General features: G+C 36.6%; 1 protein-coding gene across 2 annotated transcripts in view; it reads right to left on the reverse strand.

The window, feature by feature from the left end:
* The window catches only part of KCTD3 (potassium channel tetramerization domain containing 3), a 46,529-nt gene that overhangs the window by 10,928 nt on the left and 16,202 nt on the right, over positions 1-19,399 (reverse strand). Inside the window, exons 3-14 of one of the 2 annotated variants that reach the window (XM_081312884.1) lie at positions 18,093-18,138; positions 17,581-17,654; positions 16,367-16,425; positions 15,488-15,568; positions 14,724-14,864; positions 13,991-14,081; positions 10,685-10,875; positions 8,169-8,284; positions 3,052-3,139; positions 2,553-2,669; positions 1,703-1,873; positions 961-1,116 (exon numbers count right to left, since the gene is read on the reverse strand). In XM_081312884.1, the coding sequence (XP_081169010.1) occupies positions 961-1,116; positions 1,703-1,873; positions 2,553-2,669; positions 3,052-3,139; positions 8,169-8,284; positions 10,685-10,875; positions 13,991-14,081; positions 14,724-14,864; positions 15,488-15,568; positions 16,367-16,425; positions 17,581-17,654; positions 18,093-18,138 (1,331 nt within the window). Of the gene's footprint in view, positions 1-960; positions 1,117-1,702; positions 1,874-2,552; positions 2,670-3,051; positions 3,140-8,168; positions 8,285-10,684; positions 10,876-13,990; positions 14,082-14,723; positions 14,865-15,487; positions 15,569-16,366; positions 16,426-17,580; positions 17,655-18,092; positions 18,154-19,399 lie in introns of both variants that reach the window. The other variant, XM_081312883.1, reaches the window with a different exon arrangement.

Consider the following 19,399-nt stretch of genomic DNA (forward strand, 5'->3'; position numbering starts at 1 on the left):
CTAGGTAGGGAACACAGAGCCTTTCACAGCTGTTGTTTCAAAATTCTCAAGTTTATGTATCTTATCTATTTCCCTGGGCAGTCAGCCAGGCCCCTTTTAAAGTTTCCCTTTGAGTTTCAGTTTTTCTTCTTTTTTATAAGAAAAAAACCCAGATTTCCAACAGAAGTAGAAAATAAAAAATAAAAAATCTTTCAGACCACAAGCTTTGAGAAATAAAGTTCCAATTGGGATTCAGTAACTTTTTCAACGCTCTTTCTGGAGGGAGGGCTAAAGTCCCCCTTCCCTCACCGCAGGGGGGAAAATGCTTAGCAGCTTAAGGAGATACAGAAAATAATTAGGGTGTAAAAAAGGAAGATCTCACCCAGTCTCTTCCACGCTGCTTTAAGAGTTGCCTGGTGGAAAATGTGACTTTGGCTGTTCACAGCCTAGGGACGAGCCATAATGGTTAGTCCTTTTGTCTGCCGGTTTGGAGGAATCGCCAGGTCTAACGGGAGAGTTGCGGCTCTCCCACAATCACCCCTCCTTCCTGGTCGCCTCTTCGGGGTGACTTTCGGCCCTTTTCAGGGGCCTCCAGCGATGCAAAACTGGACGGGGGAGAGAGAGAGCAAGTCTCTCAGCTGTCCATAGTGGCTGCGTGGCAAACCACAAGCCCTGTTTTAAACATTTGTCCTACATGGGCAATTTGGGGTCTTTCTCAGAAGCATTATATGAGTGTTTGCCAATTCAGTATAGCTGATTTGAAAGAAACAGCCATGCACAACAGATCTAGGTTTAATATCTGCATGTGCCTACTCTTTCTTTCCCTGCTGAGTATGAAGAACCAGTAGGAAGACAGGATTTCAGTAACCTTTAGAGAACAGGATTGGTACACTTGTCCATATCCCACAGAAGACCTCCATAAAGTTAGTCTCCAAAACCACTATTTTAATAACCACAGTTTTCCTGGAATGTTTCATTTACCTATATCATTTCCAGCAGAGTAACTGCCATGACTCTCTGTTTCCTCCAAGGACAAAATTTTGAACGATGCCAGAGGAGTGGATCCTGGCTGTGTTGAAATCATTCCTCTAAAACGTGTCACTGTCCATGTCCGGACATGATTATTATCAGCACACACTAGAAGGAAAATGATCATAAAAAGAAGCAGAGGTTATCATTCTAATTTTACCTCACACCTAAACCTAATGGTATTTTTTGAAAAATGATACTAATTCTTCCCTTTTCTAGTTTTTACAACCTAGTAAGCAAAATTGGATGGGTCAGGGTTTACTCTTTCAATCCTCTCAAGGAAAAAAAAAAGCAGTCTGAGAAAAAAAGGATACTGTGAATCGGATCAGGAGAACTCTAAAGCTGCAAGAGATGCAGTTATGCCCTTCGCTGAGAGAAAGAGGATGATAGTAACTGGTGATTTGATTCACTGTCTCACGATGAGTAAGTACTGCCTGACAAAAGCTAGGATAAGACCTGTGAAAAATAAACAAAATAAACTTCTTTTTCGTCAAGGATTAGGATGCTTTTATGGCTATAAACTCACTGAATATCCGTGCCTTATATTCCACATAACTAAAAGAAATAAATGAAGGCTGGCCTTTATGCATATTCTATCTTGGTCCATTTTTTTATGTTTTGCACTTTAGAAATATTTTTAAAAGGAGTACATAATACAAAAAAATTATGAACTCATTTAATCTGACAAGATTACCTGATACCAGATGTTTTTCTGATAACATGATCTTTGTAACAGGGCTACGGTGAACTGTGAAAGTCTGGAAGAGTTGTGGTCCTGAACCAACTGTTTCTGGGTGTTGCACAATTACACGTACAGCTCCAGAGCTTGTGCCATATGCAATCTCAAGCCAATTGCCACTTACACCTATACAAAAACATGGAACAGAAATGATTTTAGTAAATTATATTTGCCCAAAATGGTGCAAGAGTGCTGTTGAGGATGTGGTGTTTGCATTTAACTTTAAAAGATCATTTCAGCAATTATTGCACTTATAGTTCACTAGTAGCACTCTTCCCATATATTATGCATTTCAAAAATTGGAAACACTGTTGAAGGTGCAACTCATGAAGAAGACAAACACTTCTGATAGAATACTATTACAATAATAACATCAACACAATTGACTTACAAACTAACAATATAAAGGTGTAAATTAGCAAGTGACATTTTAAAATTCAGATATGATTATTTTAAAATACTGTCATTTTGGGACAAATTGTTTTGAAGAGAAGTATATAGATTTATCATATAACAATAGTAATAAATATCTCTTCTAAGTGCTGTAACTTTGAGTATACTAGCACAAGTGGTACAATGACATTTCCAAATGCATAAAATCCATAACTAAATAACAGTTCTAGAGTAATATGTATTATCTCCATTTTTTTCTTAATTCTAAACGAGTCGCAAATATTTTGTGTATGGATAACTAAAGAACAGAACTGAAGCAACATTAAATATTTTTAAAGTTGACAACAGGTTGATTTGACAATATCATAATATTGTTCAAATTCAGCACCAATTCTATTAAGATGGTACAAACTTGTTTTGGGTGTAAGGTAAACACTAAGCGCAGTTATCGCATCATTAGAGGGATCATGGTAAAGTTCGGTCACTAGAAGATCATTATCTTTCATTCGTAATGGAAATTTTTGCATATCTGCAAAATAAAGACATATAGAAATTATTTTAGAATGCCAAGCAACTATTTCAGATTTTTTTAAAAATTTACAATAAAAACTCTTGAAACAATACTTTCAAGAGATAAAAGTAAAACCTCTAAATCAGCAGTCCTTAACCTTTCTGGCTCCACAGACTGGCAGCAGCAGTAGCAGCGGCAGATGTTTCTCAAGTGTAACATAGTTTGCATGCACAAATGAAGTTTTGTGCACTTGCCCACTTCTTGCACAGACTGGTTCCCAATGGGCCATAGACTGGTACCAGTCCGCAGACCAGGAGTTGGGGATCCCTGCTCTAAATAACCCATAGGATTGAAGTGTGAAGTTAATTCTCAAAGTTGGGAGAGAGATTCTTGAGCTTACCGATATAATATATGGAGCCATTGTTGCAGCCCAGCAGTAAGAATGATCCTGCAGTATCATAGCTAGTGATTGGGACAACGTCTTGAACCTAGTAAATAAAATAAAAATATCAACTTTCAATTTTGTTTCATATGCTTTTGCGTTTGAGTAGCACTATATATAATCATGTAATCTAAAAGCATATGTTTTATGAAGATTAAACCATTTTCTTGGAGCAACGGAGAAAAACCATGGAGCAATTTAAAATTATGTTAAATTTAAATAAAGATGTCTTTCTCACCATTTTCTTGTAAAACGTCTGAAAGAAGCCTTATACCATAGTGTTGCAACAATGATTTTTCAAGTTACTGAATTAGTATCTATAACACAATAATGTGCATGTGTAAAAGCATGGGTGCTGGGAAAGGAGAGAATGTGTGTGTGTGGGTGTGCCCGCACGCGCACATGTGCACATATACTGACTGCAAAGAGATAAGAAAAGGCAAAGGAGTTCCAAGACACATGCAGAAACATAAAAGATGCACCTGTAGGTGTCAACGCAACAGCACCAGATGCACAAGAGCGAGCCCAGACAGAATGAGTCAAAGTAAGCTGGATGATGGCAGACTACAGTCTAAAAGGTCTGGATAGATGAGCTGGGAAGAAAAAAAATGGTGGTTTTTTTTTTCACCCTCCCTCATCTGCAGTCTCAAAAGTTAGTCGGTGCACTGGCAGGTAGGCAGGGAGATGTCAGGAGTGGGAGATGTCAGCAGAACAACTCTGCCTAAGAGAAAAAGTCCAGACAGCTAGAAAGGAAGCGCTGCTGGTACTCAGAAAAGATCTTCCAGACAGCCTTCAAAAGTAAGATGGAAGCCAACAGAAGAAGGCACTGCAAAAAACAATTCTCACTAAAAAAGATGACAAAAGTTTTCAAGGGAAGGGAAGGGAAGGGAAGGGAAGGGAAGGGAAGGGAAGGGAAGGGAAGGGAAGGGAAGGGAAGGGAAGGGAAGGGAAGGGAAGGGAGAATAAAAGCTAGCAGGAAAAAGGAACCATGGTAGCCATCTCCCCCTTCAAGACAACAGACCTTTGCCAGGCTTGGGTAAATGAGACCAATAAAAGGGGAGGACAGCAAACCTGTGATTGGAATCAATTAGCAAGTGATTATGGGAGAAAGGAATTGACTATTAATACAGTCTAACTATATAGAACTAGGGACGCGGTGGCTCACTGGGTTAGGACGCTGAGCTTGTCGATCAGAAGGTCGGCAGTTTGGCGGGTCGAATCCCGAGTGCCGCGTAACAGAGTGAGCGCCTGTTACTCGTCCCAGCTTCTGCCAACCTAGCAGTTCGAAAGCACGTAAAAATGCAAGTAGAAAAATAGGGACCACTACAGTGGGAAGGTAACAGCGTTCCGTGCGCCTTTGGCGTCTAGTCATGCCGGCCACATGACCACGGAGACGTCCTCGGACAAGCGCTGGCTCTTCGACTTTGAAACAGAGATGAGCACCGGCCCCTAGAGTCGGAAACGACTAGCACGCGTGTGCGGGGGAACCTTTACCTTTTTATATAGAACTAAAAAAGAAAGATAGAATGATAGGATAAAGAAAAACATAGCTCCTAGTTTCAGACCTTAACTGTTATACTAGCCCTTTAAAAGCAGATTTCTAAAGATATTCATAAAATTACTAAGTTGAAAAAGGCCATTTCAGCCACTGAGGTCAATTTCCTAATTGGTTCCTCTATTAAATGGATCTTACATTTTAGAAAGATTTCCCTAATATTTATAACTGGAACTTTATTTCCTCTAATTTAAGATAATTAGTTGTTCATTTAGCATTTGAATAAGTCTTCCTTTCTTTTTTCTTTTTTTTTTATATATGTAATATTAATATTCTTTGTAGTTATCTTATATGAGCTAGAGAGTGATAGATTTAAGAGTTTATTGTTGTTAGCATATGGAGGTTTATGATTGTTTTTTGTTTTTTATACCTTGTACTTAGCTCTGGGAAGTCGGGGGGGAGGGGGAAAGGGTGGGGAGGGGTAGGGAGGGATAGGTAGGGGTGGGGGTAGGGGGGATTGTTAAAGATAAAATGTATTCTAAAACTTTTCAATAAAAAAAAAGATAATTAGTTGTTGTGCTTCTTTTCTGAGTAGTTAAGGTTATTGGAACAACCCACCTCTTATTATAAACCCTCTCGGTTGTTGTTTCCCCCTTAAGTCTAACCAATCCCTCAGTCTCTCCCTGGCTTAATTTCTACTTCCCTGACAGGTGGTACAATGGAGTTATTTCCTATGATCTACATCAGGCATGCCAAACTACCAGCCCGTGGGCCGGATGCATCACGCCGAAACCGCGCCACCCCACTGCCGGCAATGGGGAAAAAGTCACGATACGTCACACGACGTCACGAGTTTGACATGCCTGATCTACATCTACTGATGCAGGGTAAAAATGCAGTTGCCTTTTTAGCAGTCATTCATATTACTGGCACATAATCAACTTGGGATGAACTATAATTCCAGGAGTGTTTTCACACGTACTCTAGCCACATCAGCTACACTGATTTATACCTCTGTGTTTCACTTTGAACTTTTTGCTGGGGGATTTCATTCAATTACTTTTCATTTCACTTTTCTAACCTATCAAAATCATCTTGTTTTATTTTTCTGTCTTGTAATTGCAATTTTGTAGCACCTTAAATTGGCAAAAATCCCTTATACCTTGGGACATTTTAATATATTATGCAAATAAAATATGCCCAAAACAAAGCAAACTTGGAAAATGTTTGAATACCAGATTTTTGCTATGCTCTTTACGCTACCAGAATTTTGCTTGAGAATAAACAAACTACCTCAACTTACTGCCCAAATCTTTAGAATGATTTATGCAAACTTTAAAAAAAACTGATAGGGATTTTCAGTACATTCGAGAGACACCTGTAAGATTTCAATAAATAACAAAGCAATTATATCACTTGCTTTCTTGAACTCTCCCTGTAGCATTTATTGGCATGACAGTCCCCAATGTGTAAAATCAGGATTTATTCAACCAGTGATGTGGTATCCCAAGTCTATGCCTTAGGTGACTTTTGCCTCTTGAGAATTTCATGGCAGTCTCTTGGATTTCCTTAGTTCTTTACACTGAGCTATAAAGACAACCATCTGGTTGTGTTACCAGGTTTGCTTCTTGCATGAGTGCCTCTCAGTCTTGAATATAATCCAAGAATCTCTATTTCCACTGTCAGAATGCATAACGCATAAAAATTGCACAGCATTTGAGAACAGAAATATAAAATAGCTACCTTTGAGAAATGATGTATCATTAGCTGAGAAGCTTTCAGGTAGATGATAGAACAGGGGTGCACCCACCCCAGCTTTGGCAATGCAAAAAAAGTGGTAGAATTTCTAAATTCCTCAGGATTTTACACAAACATAATTTGATTAACCATGAAGAATCTTTCTGATTAGTGAAAAATTCAACAGAATGGGTTAACTCTATCTCTTCTAGCAAAATGCCGCTGGGGGGGGGGCGAAAGCCCTAATAAGCAGGCATATACATAGAATGAAGGCTATTGCTAAGCACATTGATTTGTGCTTTAAATTGTAAGCCGCCCTGAGTCTTCGGAGAAGGGCGGGATATAAATGGGATTAAAATAAAATAAATAAAAATAAAACAGCAGGGCTTAAGACTTCTTCCTGTCCCTGGGAAGAAACCCTTCCTTTCAGCAGCATGCGTGACTTCAGCTGGTTGTAGTTCAAATTTTCATTTTTTAACTAATTCACTGTAACAATATAAAAGCTTGCCACCAGCAAAAAAATTATTGGGAGATGGAAAAAAAATGTATAATAGGAAACACAGAATAGTAGTTAACAACTTGACTCTTGGTCCCTTGAAACATTTCTGAATCTTTCTGAATCAGTGACTAGGAAAGTATTTCATATAGGAAAGTATTTCATATTAACTCCAACTACTGTTGTTAGTCATAGATGAATCCAACATGAAAGGGCTATACTGCAGCAGCATTCCCAGATAGGGTTAACAGAAGTTAAAACAAGCTCTATAGCATCATGAGCCCAAAAGATTACATCTGCAGACGTAAACCTGTCTACCCCATAGTGCTTCATGAAGTTAGATGATTCTGCCTTGTGAATCATCTATTAGTGGGACTCCCATCTTAAGAGTCTCAACCAGCCCTGCAATGAGATCAATCAGCTCCAGAAGAGATCTGCCATACATCTGGGAAGATGATATTACAGCAGCGTCCCCCGCTTATTCATCCTCACAAATATGCTTTACTCCCAACCTACTGCAGAACCGATTTACTTGCAATAGCCAGGGGTTTCAGATACATAATAAGTCACTTTCTTGGACTTCCTTGGGTATCATCTTCCCGTTTTTCATTTTTCACATGAGCAACCCCACCTGGTACCTACTCCATCTAAAAAAGCGCCACAGGGAAATCAATAAAGCCAAGGGGGTTGGCTACATTGCAGGGATGCTTGCAGCATTTCAGCATTGCTCAACTCCTCTGTTTTGCATCATGTCTCCAGAAGCTCTTCTAACTCTTGGATCAGCCCATTTATGAGTCTGGGCAACTGCTTAAGACTAAGTGCTCCTGGGTTCTAATGTTCAGCTGTCACCCTTGGTTGCAGCTTGTCTTCAGCAAACCAATTAGCTCTTGATCACCAGGACAAGCATAATTTGCATTACATCTTGCTCTCTTTCCTAGACTACCTTCTCCTCCTTAATTATGTTTTGTGTTTATCCCTCAAGCTGGAGCCAGGAGAAAAATCTGCAGTTTGTCTCTGAAAGATGTGGTCATTTCAACAGACTAGGAATAAGTCTTATAAACCCTGCTTTCCAGATTTAAAAAATAAATAAATCAGGAGTCAGCTCCATCTTTGGCAAACATCTTTTCTATTATACAGAATTAATTTTCCTGCAAAATAATAAAATGATTACAACTCTTGCTAGCTAAATGATAAATCTAGTGTATTGCAATTATACCTGAAAATTAAACATTACTGATTTTAGCAATAGTAAAGTACGGTATATTAAAAATGAACAAATATAAAAAGTTGATGTCCTTTTTTGAATACTAATTATGTGTAGGAGCAAGCAATTCTGTTTATATGTACCTGCCAATGTTGAGTCACAGCATTCCATACTCCCACTTTTCCTGTATGACTGGTGGCTACCAACTGGTTACCAATGAAGAAAAGAGCATCTACTGGGACTCCAAGACTAAATATTCCTATCAGGAGAGACAATACCATACACAGACGCATATTAAAAGCACAAAAAGGTCTAATAAATTTTAAGTTAAAATAATTGCAATATCCAATTAAAAATGCTTTTGAAAAGTATAACAATATTAATAATTTTTATCTCTCTTATATTTAATTATAGATTGGTTGGTATTAATACTTATGGCTTGGTACATAGTCACGACTATGTTTCAGCTGAGGCTACATCAGCCACATATACAGAATCAGACTTCTTGTATTACATGACTAAAATAGGTTTACTCATTTTATTCTTAGTTATTGGATTTAGAGGTCACCTGACTCTTGTCCTCTCTGAAGAGGTTACAATTAAAAGTAGAAATAACCCGTGTCCAAAACACCCACAATCAACCAGAAGACTGTAGTACCACAAAAAAACAACAACTTATAGCTGCTTTTTCTACACAAAGGCTGGAAGAACAACCAGATATTTAATCATTTCTGGAAATTTGTTAAGGTGGGAGAAATCTCCGGGGTTAGGGACATCATTCCATAGGGCAATTTCCATGAGAGAAAAGCTTCTTAGATTCCACAAAATGACATTGTTTAATTAACATTGTTTAAGCGTGCCCGGTCTGTCCACACCAAATAGGTAGAAACATTTGACGACAGGGTGGCCCCTAAAATAATCAAACCCTACTTTAAAAAAAAATCAAATTAAAACATAAAGGATCTTATGTTCAAATAAGATTGTGTTAGCCACTGTGAATGGCTAAAGTGCCATTTGTTAGAAATGCAAACATGCCCAGGTTTCTACCATCTTTTCTACCAAAATCTATACAGATAACATTTCTATCTTTAAGCTTTATGAAGGGAGAGTTAACAACAAAAAGGTATTGTTTTAGTTTAAAATAAAGGACAGTAGCTTTTTGGATTGTAGAGAAGAAGTCTGGTACATAAAGTGACTATAAGCTTTCATTCATTCTGTATTTAAAATATTTGAAATTAATATGTAGAAATCTTAAGCTTACACATTGTGTAAGCCGCCCAGAATTGCCAAAGTGCACAGAGTCTGTTGCAGGAGAAGTTATAAATAAATACCAAATAATAGTAAATGCCAAATCATTTTTCAGGCATATATGACCTTCCTTGAGGTTTGCTCTACTTTCAGCAGCACACATAAAAAGCAGGCAATAAGAAAAAGGAAAGAAACAACTAGAAATGATTACTCTGGAGAAAGTTCGGGAAAATCAAGGAAGACAGCATGAATAGTCTGAAGGAATTTAAAATGTCACTCCTACTTAAGCTCAACAGTCATAATGCCATCCAGAGGGAAGACAATGGGAAAAGAAGTGACAGATGCTTGTCTTAAGGGGATTTCTCTATAAAATATTGCTTATAGCAGCAATCTAGTACTAGCTTATTATGTAAGTAACAGTGAAGGGAAAAACAGCTTCTAGGAGATGCCAGACTTGATAATATTTCATAGACTGTGTCAATTTCTGAAGAGTACATGCAACAACAAATTGTTTTTCTGATTTGTTTTTGTTTTCCAGAGAACATTATTTCTTTATCCCAAGGCAGGGCTGCTAACATTGCAAGAAAAATGGAGCAGTAGCAGGGTCCAAGAGAATACCCTTTCTTATGAAATCATTATAAAATCAATGCAATAAATCAATCACACCCACACTTACACATGCACTGTGTTCCATTTGCTCTGTTAATGGAGTAAATTAATTGATTTGGTAAAATTATTTAACAAGCTCAAAATTAGTAAATTGACAGTTTTTAAAAATAAATTAGTTTTCAGGGAATAGAAAGGCAGGAGTATGTGATCTTCTTAATTGAGTGTTCTCTTGATTCAACTATGATCAAACATAGAAGAGCTGCGCTTAATCAATGTCAAGATTTAGCAAATATTAGGAAATAATATTTCAGTAATATATTCCTTGCTGTAAAGAAAAAAAAATAGTTTACTGCAAGTCTCTCCAATTCAACCTATGAAAAGAAAGTGCAGCCATATTAAAATACTAGTATATATTAACGCAGTGGCTCAGTGGGTTAGGACGCTGAGCTTGTCGATCTGAAGGTCGGCAGTTTGGCGGGTCGAATCCCGAGTGCCGCGTAGCAGAGTGAGTGCCTGTTACTCGTCCCAGCTTCTGCCAACCTAGCAGTTCGAAAGCATGTAAAAATGCAAGTAGAAAAATAGAGACCACTACGATGGGAAGGTAACAGCGTTCCGTGCGCCTTTGGCGTCTAGTCATGCTGGCCACATGACCACGGAGACGTCCTCAGACAAGCGCTGCCTCTTCGGCTTTGAAACGGAGATGAGCACTGGCCCCTAGAGTTGGAAACGACTAGCACGCATGTGCGGGGTAACCTTTACCTTTACCTTATATATTAACAAGTGAAATACAATGCATACTCACCTATTTCGCTACCACTGCCGCCATCCTGGATGCTCCATAAAATGATACTGCTTTCGGATGCCACAGCCACCATTTTATCTTTGTCACCGTGTGGACCACCAACAACCTTTGCATTCAGAGCCACACGTTCAATAGTCCAGTCTAAGTAAGGACTTGTAAAAACTTGTTGCCACCCAGAGGATTCTTTAATTCTAGGAAAAAGATATATGAGCAGATGTTTAAGGCTGGCCTTCTAAGATGTATAGGAACTTCAGTACAAATGAGTTGTCCAATCACCCGAAGCCAGAAAAACGGTTGGAAATATTCTAACCCAATCCTATATGCTACAAATAAGTTAAAATACTAAAGAACCTTAGAATGAACACCTACAAGATAAAATTTAAATAGATGCTGTCACAATAAATCCTTAATTCTGGTTTAGTTAAAAGATGCATTTCAGAATAGAGTAAAACCAAATATTTTTTCCAGTATCTATGTAATTTTCTCAAATATGCACATGAAATAACAAAATCATTAGAATTTCTAGAACCACAAAAGAAAATTAAATATATGATTACTTATCTTTCAATGCTTAACATTTCCCAGGGATAATGTCTTTAGAATTAAGAATGAGAAAATGCCTACCTCCACAATTTGAATGTAATGCACAAAAAGATAGATGGGAAAGGAGGAAAGATGTGAGAGAAAAATAAATGTGTATTTCTTAAAATCATGTAAGAGATTTTATATTGTATAAGGAAGCTGTAAAAAGAATAGAAAAAAGCAGGTGTTTTTCAGATAAAATAGGCATATTATCTAATCTCTTCATGCTGCTGCAACTTGGCATAATGGTTACTAGAAGTTATTCAATGAGAAGAGTCAAGTGATAGTGCATATAAAGTTAACAAAATCAGCTCTCTCACTGCAGCACTTTGCATAATGACAATCCTATTTTTTATTATTTGTTTGATTTAAGATTAAGATTTAAGATTTATTGAGATTTTTATACCGCCCTTCTCCCAAAGGGACTCAGGGCGGTTCACAGGGCATTTACATCCTATCTTTCTACTAAGATGTGACCATATTAGCTAGGAGCTTGACTGCATGCAAACCAGTAATATAAATCATACCGGAATCATATGTCATAAACATTAACAATCCTCAGTATAATTTTGTATGGAGTTTCAGAGGAAAATGCCAGCTATTTCATTTTACAAGGGCATAATGTTACCTTAATTTGTATTAACCCCAATAGAGGAGTATATATGCTGGTGCATACTTAAGGTTTACAAAATGACTTGAGCTCAAATCATTTTGAATCTGAAATGGGTTCTTCCAACCTTGTAAGAATGATCTGATGTCTCTAAATAATAAGATTGGAACGTCATGTACTTCCAAGGAGGTCAAAGCAGCCCATTTAAAAACATATGGTCGGCATTCCAAACATTCTGAACAGCCCAAGTAGAGATTGATTCTTAGTTAAACATGTAAATTCAGGTGTGACACTTTACAGTGGAAAGTAGCCATATTGCTATTACTGTAATCTTAAGAACAGTACAACTTAATTCAGACGATGAGAAACGGCATTATTAAGAAATCCAAAGTGCTTTTCAGGTTTTTCTAAATAGGAATTATCTTAGCAGTGAGATCCAACTGCTGCTTTGAATCACCAATCAAATCAAAGTACAGGTAGTCCTCAACTTATGACCACAACTGAGCCAAAAAATTCTATTGCTGAGACATTTGTTAAGTGAGTTTTGTCCCATTTCACGACCTTTCTTGCCACAGTTGGTAAGTGAATCACTGCAGTTGTTAAGTTAGTAACATGGCTGTAAATTGAATTTGGCTTCCCCATTGACTCTGCTAGTCAGAAGGCTACAAAAGATTAACACATGACCCTGGGACACTGCAAAAGTCATAAATATGAGTCAGTTGCCAAGCATCTGAATTTTGATCACTTGATCATGGGGTTGCTCCAGTGGTCATTTAGTGTGAAAAATGGTCGTAAGCCACTTTTTTCAGTACCGTTCAAACGGTTGCTAAAAGAACTGTTGTAAGTAGAGGACTACCTGTACTAATCATTTAATTTTATAGAGAAATTGATTCCATTTTTTCTTGAAAAGGCCCTAGGTCTTTTTGGAGTCTGAATATATTTATTGTTTTGAAAGAGACTTCACGATTTAAAATGACAAACTCCATAGGCAGTGTCTATCAAACACAAGGTACAGCATGTTCTCACTATACAACTACCAGTTTACTATGATGTAACTCTGTTACTATGGCAATGGTTGCACCATTGGAAGACCCGAAAGACCAGATGAGAGGAGATTATCATGGAGAAAATCTAGCTATATGATCACTAAGAATAAAAACTGACTTGATGGAATATTATCAATCAATCAGTCAATTCCATATCTTTGTATCAGAATTGCTATATAACAAAGCACATTATTCTCAGTATCCTTATAGTAATTAGTCAAACGTAGTGACAGTAGCAGCAGATTGCTACAGGAACCAATTACTCAGAATGATAGATTCCTCCACACTGGATATGTCTGAGCAGACTCTAAAATACCTGGATTTCTGCACTGACCTATGTCTAAATTGCCTCTTTCAACTCTATGATTCTATTATTTAGAAATATTATTTATTCATTACCACAAGCCATTTAGTAAACCAGACTGGGTACATAGCACCAAAGTAGTACAACATTCTTTTTTAATGTACACTGAATGTAGTGGCTTTCAGGGTCTTATAATCATACAGGTTTCTATTTAGAAGTTCGTATTAATACATGTCTTACATAAAACAAAGAAATTTATAAAAAACATTTTATTAATGATCTCTAATTTAGCATATTATAAAATTTCTGTCATTACATATAGCAAAGAATTATATTTGTATACGCATGTGTGTGTGTATATGTACATATGTATATGTATGTTTGTATGTGTATGTAAGATAGATAGATAGATATTCATATTCCAAGCTTTTCAGATTCATTAAGTTTGTAGTGAAACAACTGGAAGCAACACATATATTAGAAATATGGATTTCTCTCTCAGAAAACATGAATTAGGAGAGTTAATTTCCTCCACCACCTGATTTTGTGTGCTTCAGAGAAAGTTTTATGATGTAGTTATGAAGGAACAGAATGATGAAAATTTCCATGATGAAAATTTCCATGATGAATTTCAGACCATTAAAGACGAACTTGTGTTTACGTTAAAAAAACCCGTCTATCATTGTGCATTTAATGAGTATTTTATAAAATGGCACAGATATTAAAAAGTAAAACAAACCATAGTGTTACTAACTTGTGCTTACCTGTAACAAACTGCAAAGTGTGCATATGCAGCTACTATCCAGTTATGATGGCCAGCCACTATCAAAACTTTTCGAGGATCCACTGGAAACCCTGTTTTTTTGTTGTTGTTGTTTTTAAAAGGCAAAACAAAGAGAAAAGATGAAGATATAAATTATCATTGTTTCAATTAACAGTTGCTACCATCTTACAGATCAATGGCACTGTATATTTTGAAATCGCATAAAATCATTGTGCAAGTATGTAATTTAGTATTAGCACAAAATACAGGATTTTGAAATTTAATGCCATGGACACAAATCTAGCTTTTAATGCTACCATGATGGACATGAATATATGGTGACTTGTGACACAAGTAGTCTCAAAAGCTAAAATGTGAAGATGAACGGAATTTCCTGCAGCCTTGCAATGCAATTAGTATTTCCATGTAGATTAAATACTTTCCATTTGTTAACTGTGAAAATACAGCACTCTACTGTTTGAATGCAAACTGCCTTCGAAACTGAAGATAAGTACTTCATTGGCCATTTTTTCAGGGGCTTTATGTACAGTACTTTTTTTTAATGGAGACTTTACAGATTAGTAGCAACTGAAAGCCTAATTTCTATGTGCACAATGACAACACTATAGAATCAAATTAAGACATAGCTCTCTACACACTATAATTTTCAACCACAAGCATATAAAAATCCAAGAATCATGTGTGTTCATAATAAGATTCTAAATTTTTCTCACCAAGCTTAACTGTCTCTTCACCAGCACCAGTTAGTGAAGGCTGCACGCTGCCTGCTCGCACCTCACCTTCAGAGCAATTCTGAGGAACTCTAACATCTGCAGATGTTCCTGCCGAACCATTGATTTTTCGACTTGGAATGCCTAAAAGAAAAAGGATATGTCTCTAATTCAGTATCACTGTTTCTCATTGCTATGCCTAATGGTTAAGATGTATGTAAAAGAATTGGAACTTTAAAGTAACAGTTTGCCCAAATCTTCCACCCGTGGATCTTAAGAGCTTTTCTAAAACAATACAGGTGCCACAATGCAAATGGAAAATATAAAATAAACTAGTTCACCAGTCCTGAAATAATATATTACAGTTAGCTCACTTGGTGCCCAAATTCCAAAAGACAATGTGTACAAGTTGTATTTCCAGAGAGGGCCACAGAGGTTTGTACAAACTACAGTGCTCCAGAACTAAAGACTAAATAACTCTTTAGTCTGGAAAAAAGGATAAAAGTGTACACCAATCTTGACTTTATAACATCATCAGAAAAACAAATAATCAAAGTTAACTTTTAAAAGTACCATTGATGTTCAATAGGACACAGAAAAATATGTGCTGAATTGATATAAATGAGATAGAACAGTTTATAAAAGAAGCCTAATAAGACCTTCATATGGAAGGTGGACATAATAATCTATTAAATATGGAAGTCACAGAGCAAACTCTGATACTACCCTTTTAAAATAGCTGAAAAATCTCAACAATTGAAAAGTACCTGGAGGTGGGAGATATCCATGAAAGAGTACACTGCCACAAGAGGAACGCTCAAGTTCTTCACATAAAAGCAATCTTCTTACTGAAAGAGAATTATACTTATGTATACAGGAATGCATGCCCAATAAAACAAGTTATTTCAAAATAGCTTCTATTTAAGATTTTTCCCCCAAGAAAACAAGTGAATATGTTATACTATTCTTGAAATATGCAAACAATAAACTTAAAACACATCTACATTAATTTCAAGTTCATATCCCATATTTTTCACATATTTGGGCTGGACGAATCTGGAAATTTTTCAGGCTTTGGAATAACACATATCTTTTAAAAAATGTATTTGATTTATTATAGTTGTCACATGACCTAATGTGCTTTATACAATTAATAGTATCAAACAAAAAAAATATAAAGAAAAAAATCCACAGAAATAAATTCTGGTCAATTAAGAAAGCCACTAATATTTGTGAAGAACTAAGTATATCTCTTGTAAAACAACAATAAGCACAAAATGCCATTGTGTGGCCTACTATATGCTCCGTTCTTGAAGATGAAAATCATAAAAAAGAAAAAAAATGGGACCTGGGGGAAGAAAGTTACTGCTGGCATCATTTCTTACAAATGGCTTCTGGAAATGAAATGAAGAGTTCCAGAAAGAACTGTATGGCTGCAGTTCAAAGATAACCAAGAAATAGAAGACATTTTGTTCAGGTATCTCCATATTTTTCAGTAAAACTATCCTTGGCTGGCTACTTTCATCTCAGTACATTATTAAATATATTCAATTGCCATTCTGATTTCCTATCATTCACTAAAAGAATAATTAAACTAGTTGCCAAGTTCAATCTAGTGAATGATTCATATATATGTATATATTTACCTAACGGTGTGATTCCATAAAATTCTGCTTCGTGTCTGAGTACATTGATACTTACTCCTCTGCAAAACAAAGAAAATAGAATAAAAATACTATTTAAAAATTAAATGTAATTTTCCAACCCATGAATTAATAGTTAGGTTCATGTAGCAACAAAATGCTTAAATTTAACAACATACATAAATATATGAAATTGTAGAGAGAGAGAGAGATTAAAATTGGAAGGATATTAATTCAAACTAACTCTTAAACTGCAAAGTCCATCTTTTAAAAATAAATTGTTGCTGTTGTTGTTAGTTGCAAAATTGTGTCCGACCCATCGCAACCCTATGGACAACGTTCCTCCAGGCCTTCCTGTCCTCTACCACCTTCTGGAGTCCATTTAAGCTCACGCCTACTGCTTCAGTGACTCCATCCAGCCACCTCATTTTCTGTCGTCCCCTTCTTCTATTGCCCTCAATCTTTCTAAAAATCAATTACCATAGCTCATTGCTGTGACTTGTGCTAAGGATGAAATCCAAAAACTAGAGCCAGGAAGTATAAAGTAGAATAGGTATGGACTAGATGACCTCCAAGGTCCCTTCCAACTTTATATTATTATATTACTATTATAAAACTTTTATTCATAAAACATGAAACTCAGTCAACTGAGCACTCAAATTGACTGGCACTAATGGTTGACACGGGTTGCTGCCAGCATCCTAGGTATCAACCAGGTATAATATCATCATCATCATCATTATTATTATTATTATTATTATTATTATTATTATTATTATTATTATTATTAATTATTTACACAAGATAAAAGCTTCCTTGGCTTCATCGGGGCTACAAGGATACTCAGAGCTGAAACCTTTCAGGATACAGCCTTAAATATTATAGAGTGGCCCTTTATGAGACTTCCATTTCTAGATTAGATCACAGATTTTCTGATAGAGGCAGAACAAGTAAAAACAAATGAAGAATTAAGGATTTAAGCATGGATAGGTTAAGCCTTTTTAAAAGGCTTAACAGTTAAAAATATCTGTTAGAAACCAATAGTTTCTTACAAATTCTGAATGTGATTTGGGAAAATAGATTCTTTGTGTAACCCAAGGAAAAATGTTTTATGTATCACACACAAGAACCAGATTTTTAAAATTAATTTTAAGTAATCGTACCACTATTTTAATTACTTTCCACCTGAAACAGTTTAATATGAAAATCTAACTTACCTCAGATCTAATTCCTTTGTTCGAAGAAAATTTAAAATTGGTGCAAATGCTGCAGGATCTCTATCAATAAATATCTACAAAGAAGAAGAGAGAGTTGATTTATTTGCCTACATGGATATTTTAAATTAAGAAAGCAATCCTGTCATAATTATGCATGCTAAAGTCATATTTATTTCTGTGGGTGTAACTTAAACATGCATTAAAATTTCAATTTTTGTTCAATTTTTTTGATTTCTGAGCTTGCCAAATAGTTGCTAGAATCTACAGTATTCAGATTTAAAACAAGCTGTTTCAGTAATAGTTCTCACCCCAAATGCATGATTTAAACTATCTCTTTGAAGCATTATTTTAAGTCAACATAATACAGTATATTACCTTATACTAACTTACAGTTGTGACATATTTGCATTTATTCAGTTAATCTTACATGAATTATTCTGAATCCAACAGATTTACCAGAAAAACCTAATCAATTTTCACATTATAATACGATTACAAAGCAAAATACTCACAGCACCAGTTTCATCTTTCAGTGTTGAAATTCTTCCACTCAACAAACTGAAATCAACAAATCTAAATTACAATCTAATTTGAATAAGAGACAGAAAAAAGATGAACCAAATAAATGTAAGCAGCAAAGATGATTAAAGGCCTAGAAGCTGCAATATACAAAGAACGACTTGCAGGAACTGGGTATAACTGGTATAGTGAAAAGAAAGACCAGGGGTAACATGATAGCAGTCTTTCAATAGTTGAAGGGGTGAGGGTTAGGAAGAAGGAGCCAACTTATTTACCAAAGCACCTGAAGACAACACAAGAAACCATGGATGGAAACTAATCAAGGAGAGAAGCAACCTAGAACTAAGGAGAAAACTCTTAACAGTGAGACCAATCAACCAGTGCAACAAATTGCCTTCGGAAGCTGCGGACGCTTTTAAGAAGAGACTGGACAGTCATTTGCCAGAAATAGTATAGTTCTCCTGCGTGACTGGGGGTTGGACTAGATGACCTGCAAGATCCCTTCTAAATTTGTTTCTGTTACTGTTACTAAATGTATTGGACTGCAAGTTAGCTTCCAAAGGGAGAAGGTGATTTCTGCCACATGTTTGATAAAAACCCTAAAGAGGGCTCATTTGTAAGAGGCTGATCTAGGATCTATCTAAACTCTGTAATTACTACCCAGTCTCCAAGCTTTTAAGGTAGGTTATGGAGAGTAATCCCCTTCATGGATTACTGCCTTGTCGTGGCGAAGGGGCTTGCGTAATTCAATGAAGCTATGAGCTATGCCGTGCAGGGCCACCCAAGACGGACAGGTCATAGCCGAGAGTTCTGACAAAACGTGATCCACTGGAGAAGGAAATGGCAACCCACTCCAGTATCTTTGCCATGAAAACCCTATGGACAGTACCAAAAGGCAAAACGATATGACGCTGGAAGATGAGCCCCTCAGGTCGGAAGGCGTCCAATATGCTACTGGGGAAGAGCAGAGGGCTAGTACTAGTAGCGCCAGAAAGAATGAAGCGACTGGGCCAAAGCCGAAAGGACGCTCAGCTGTGGATGTGTCTGGTGGTGAAAGGAAAGTCCGATGCTGTAAAGATTTTTTCTCCATAGGAACCTGGAATGTAAGATCCATGAATCAAGGAAAGCTGGACGTGGTCAAACAAGAGATGACAAGACTGAACATCGACATCTTAGGTATCAGCGAACTAAAATGGACAGGAATGGGTGAATTTAATTCAGATGACCATCAGGTATACTACTGCGGGCAAGAATCCCTCAGAAGAAATGGAGTAGCCTTCATAGTCAATAAAAGAGTAGG

This window comes from Vipera berus, assembly GCF_964194415.1.
Source record: "Vipera berus genome assembly, chromosome: 1".
In the NCBI taxonomy this organism is placed as follows: domain Eukaryota; kingdom Metazoa; phylum Chordata; class Lepidosauria; order Squamata; family Viperidae; genus Vipera; species Vipera berus.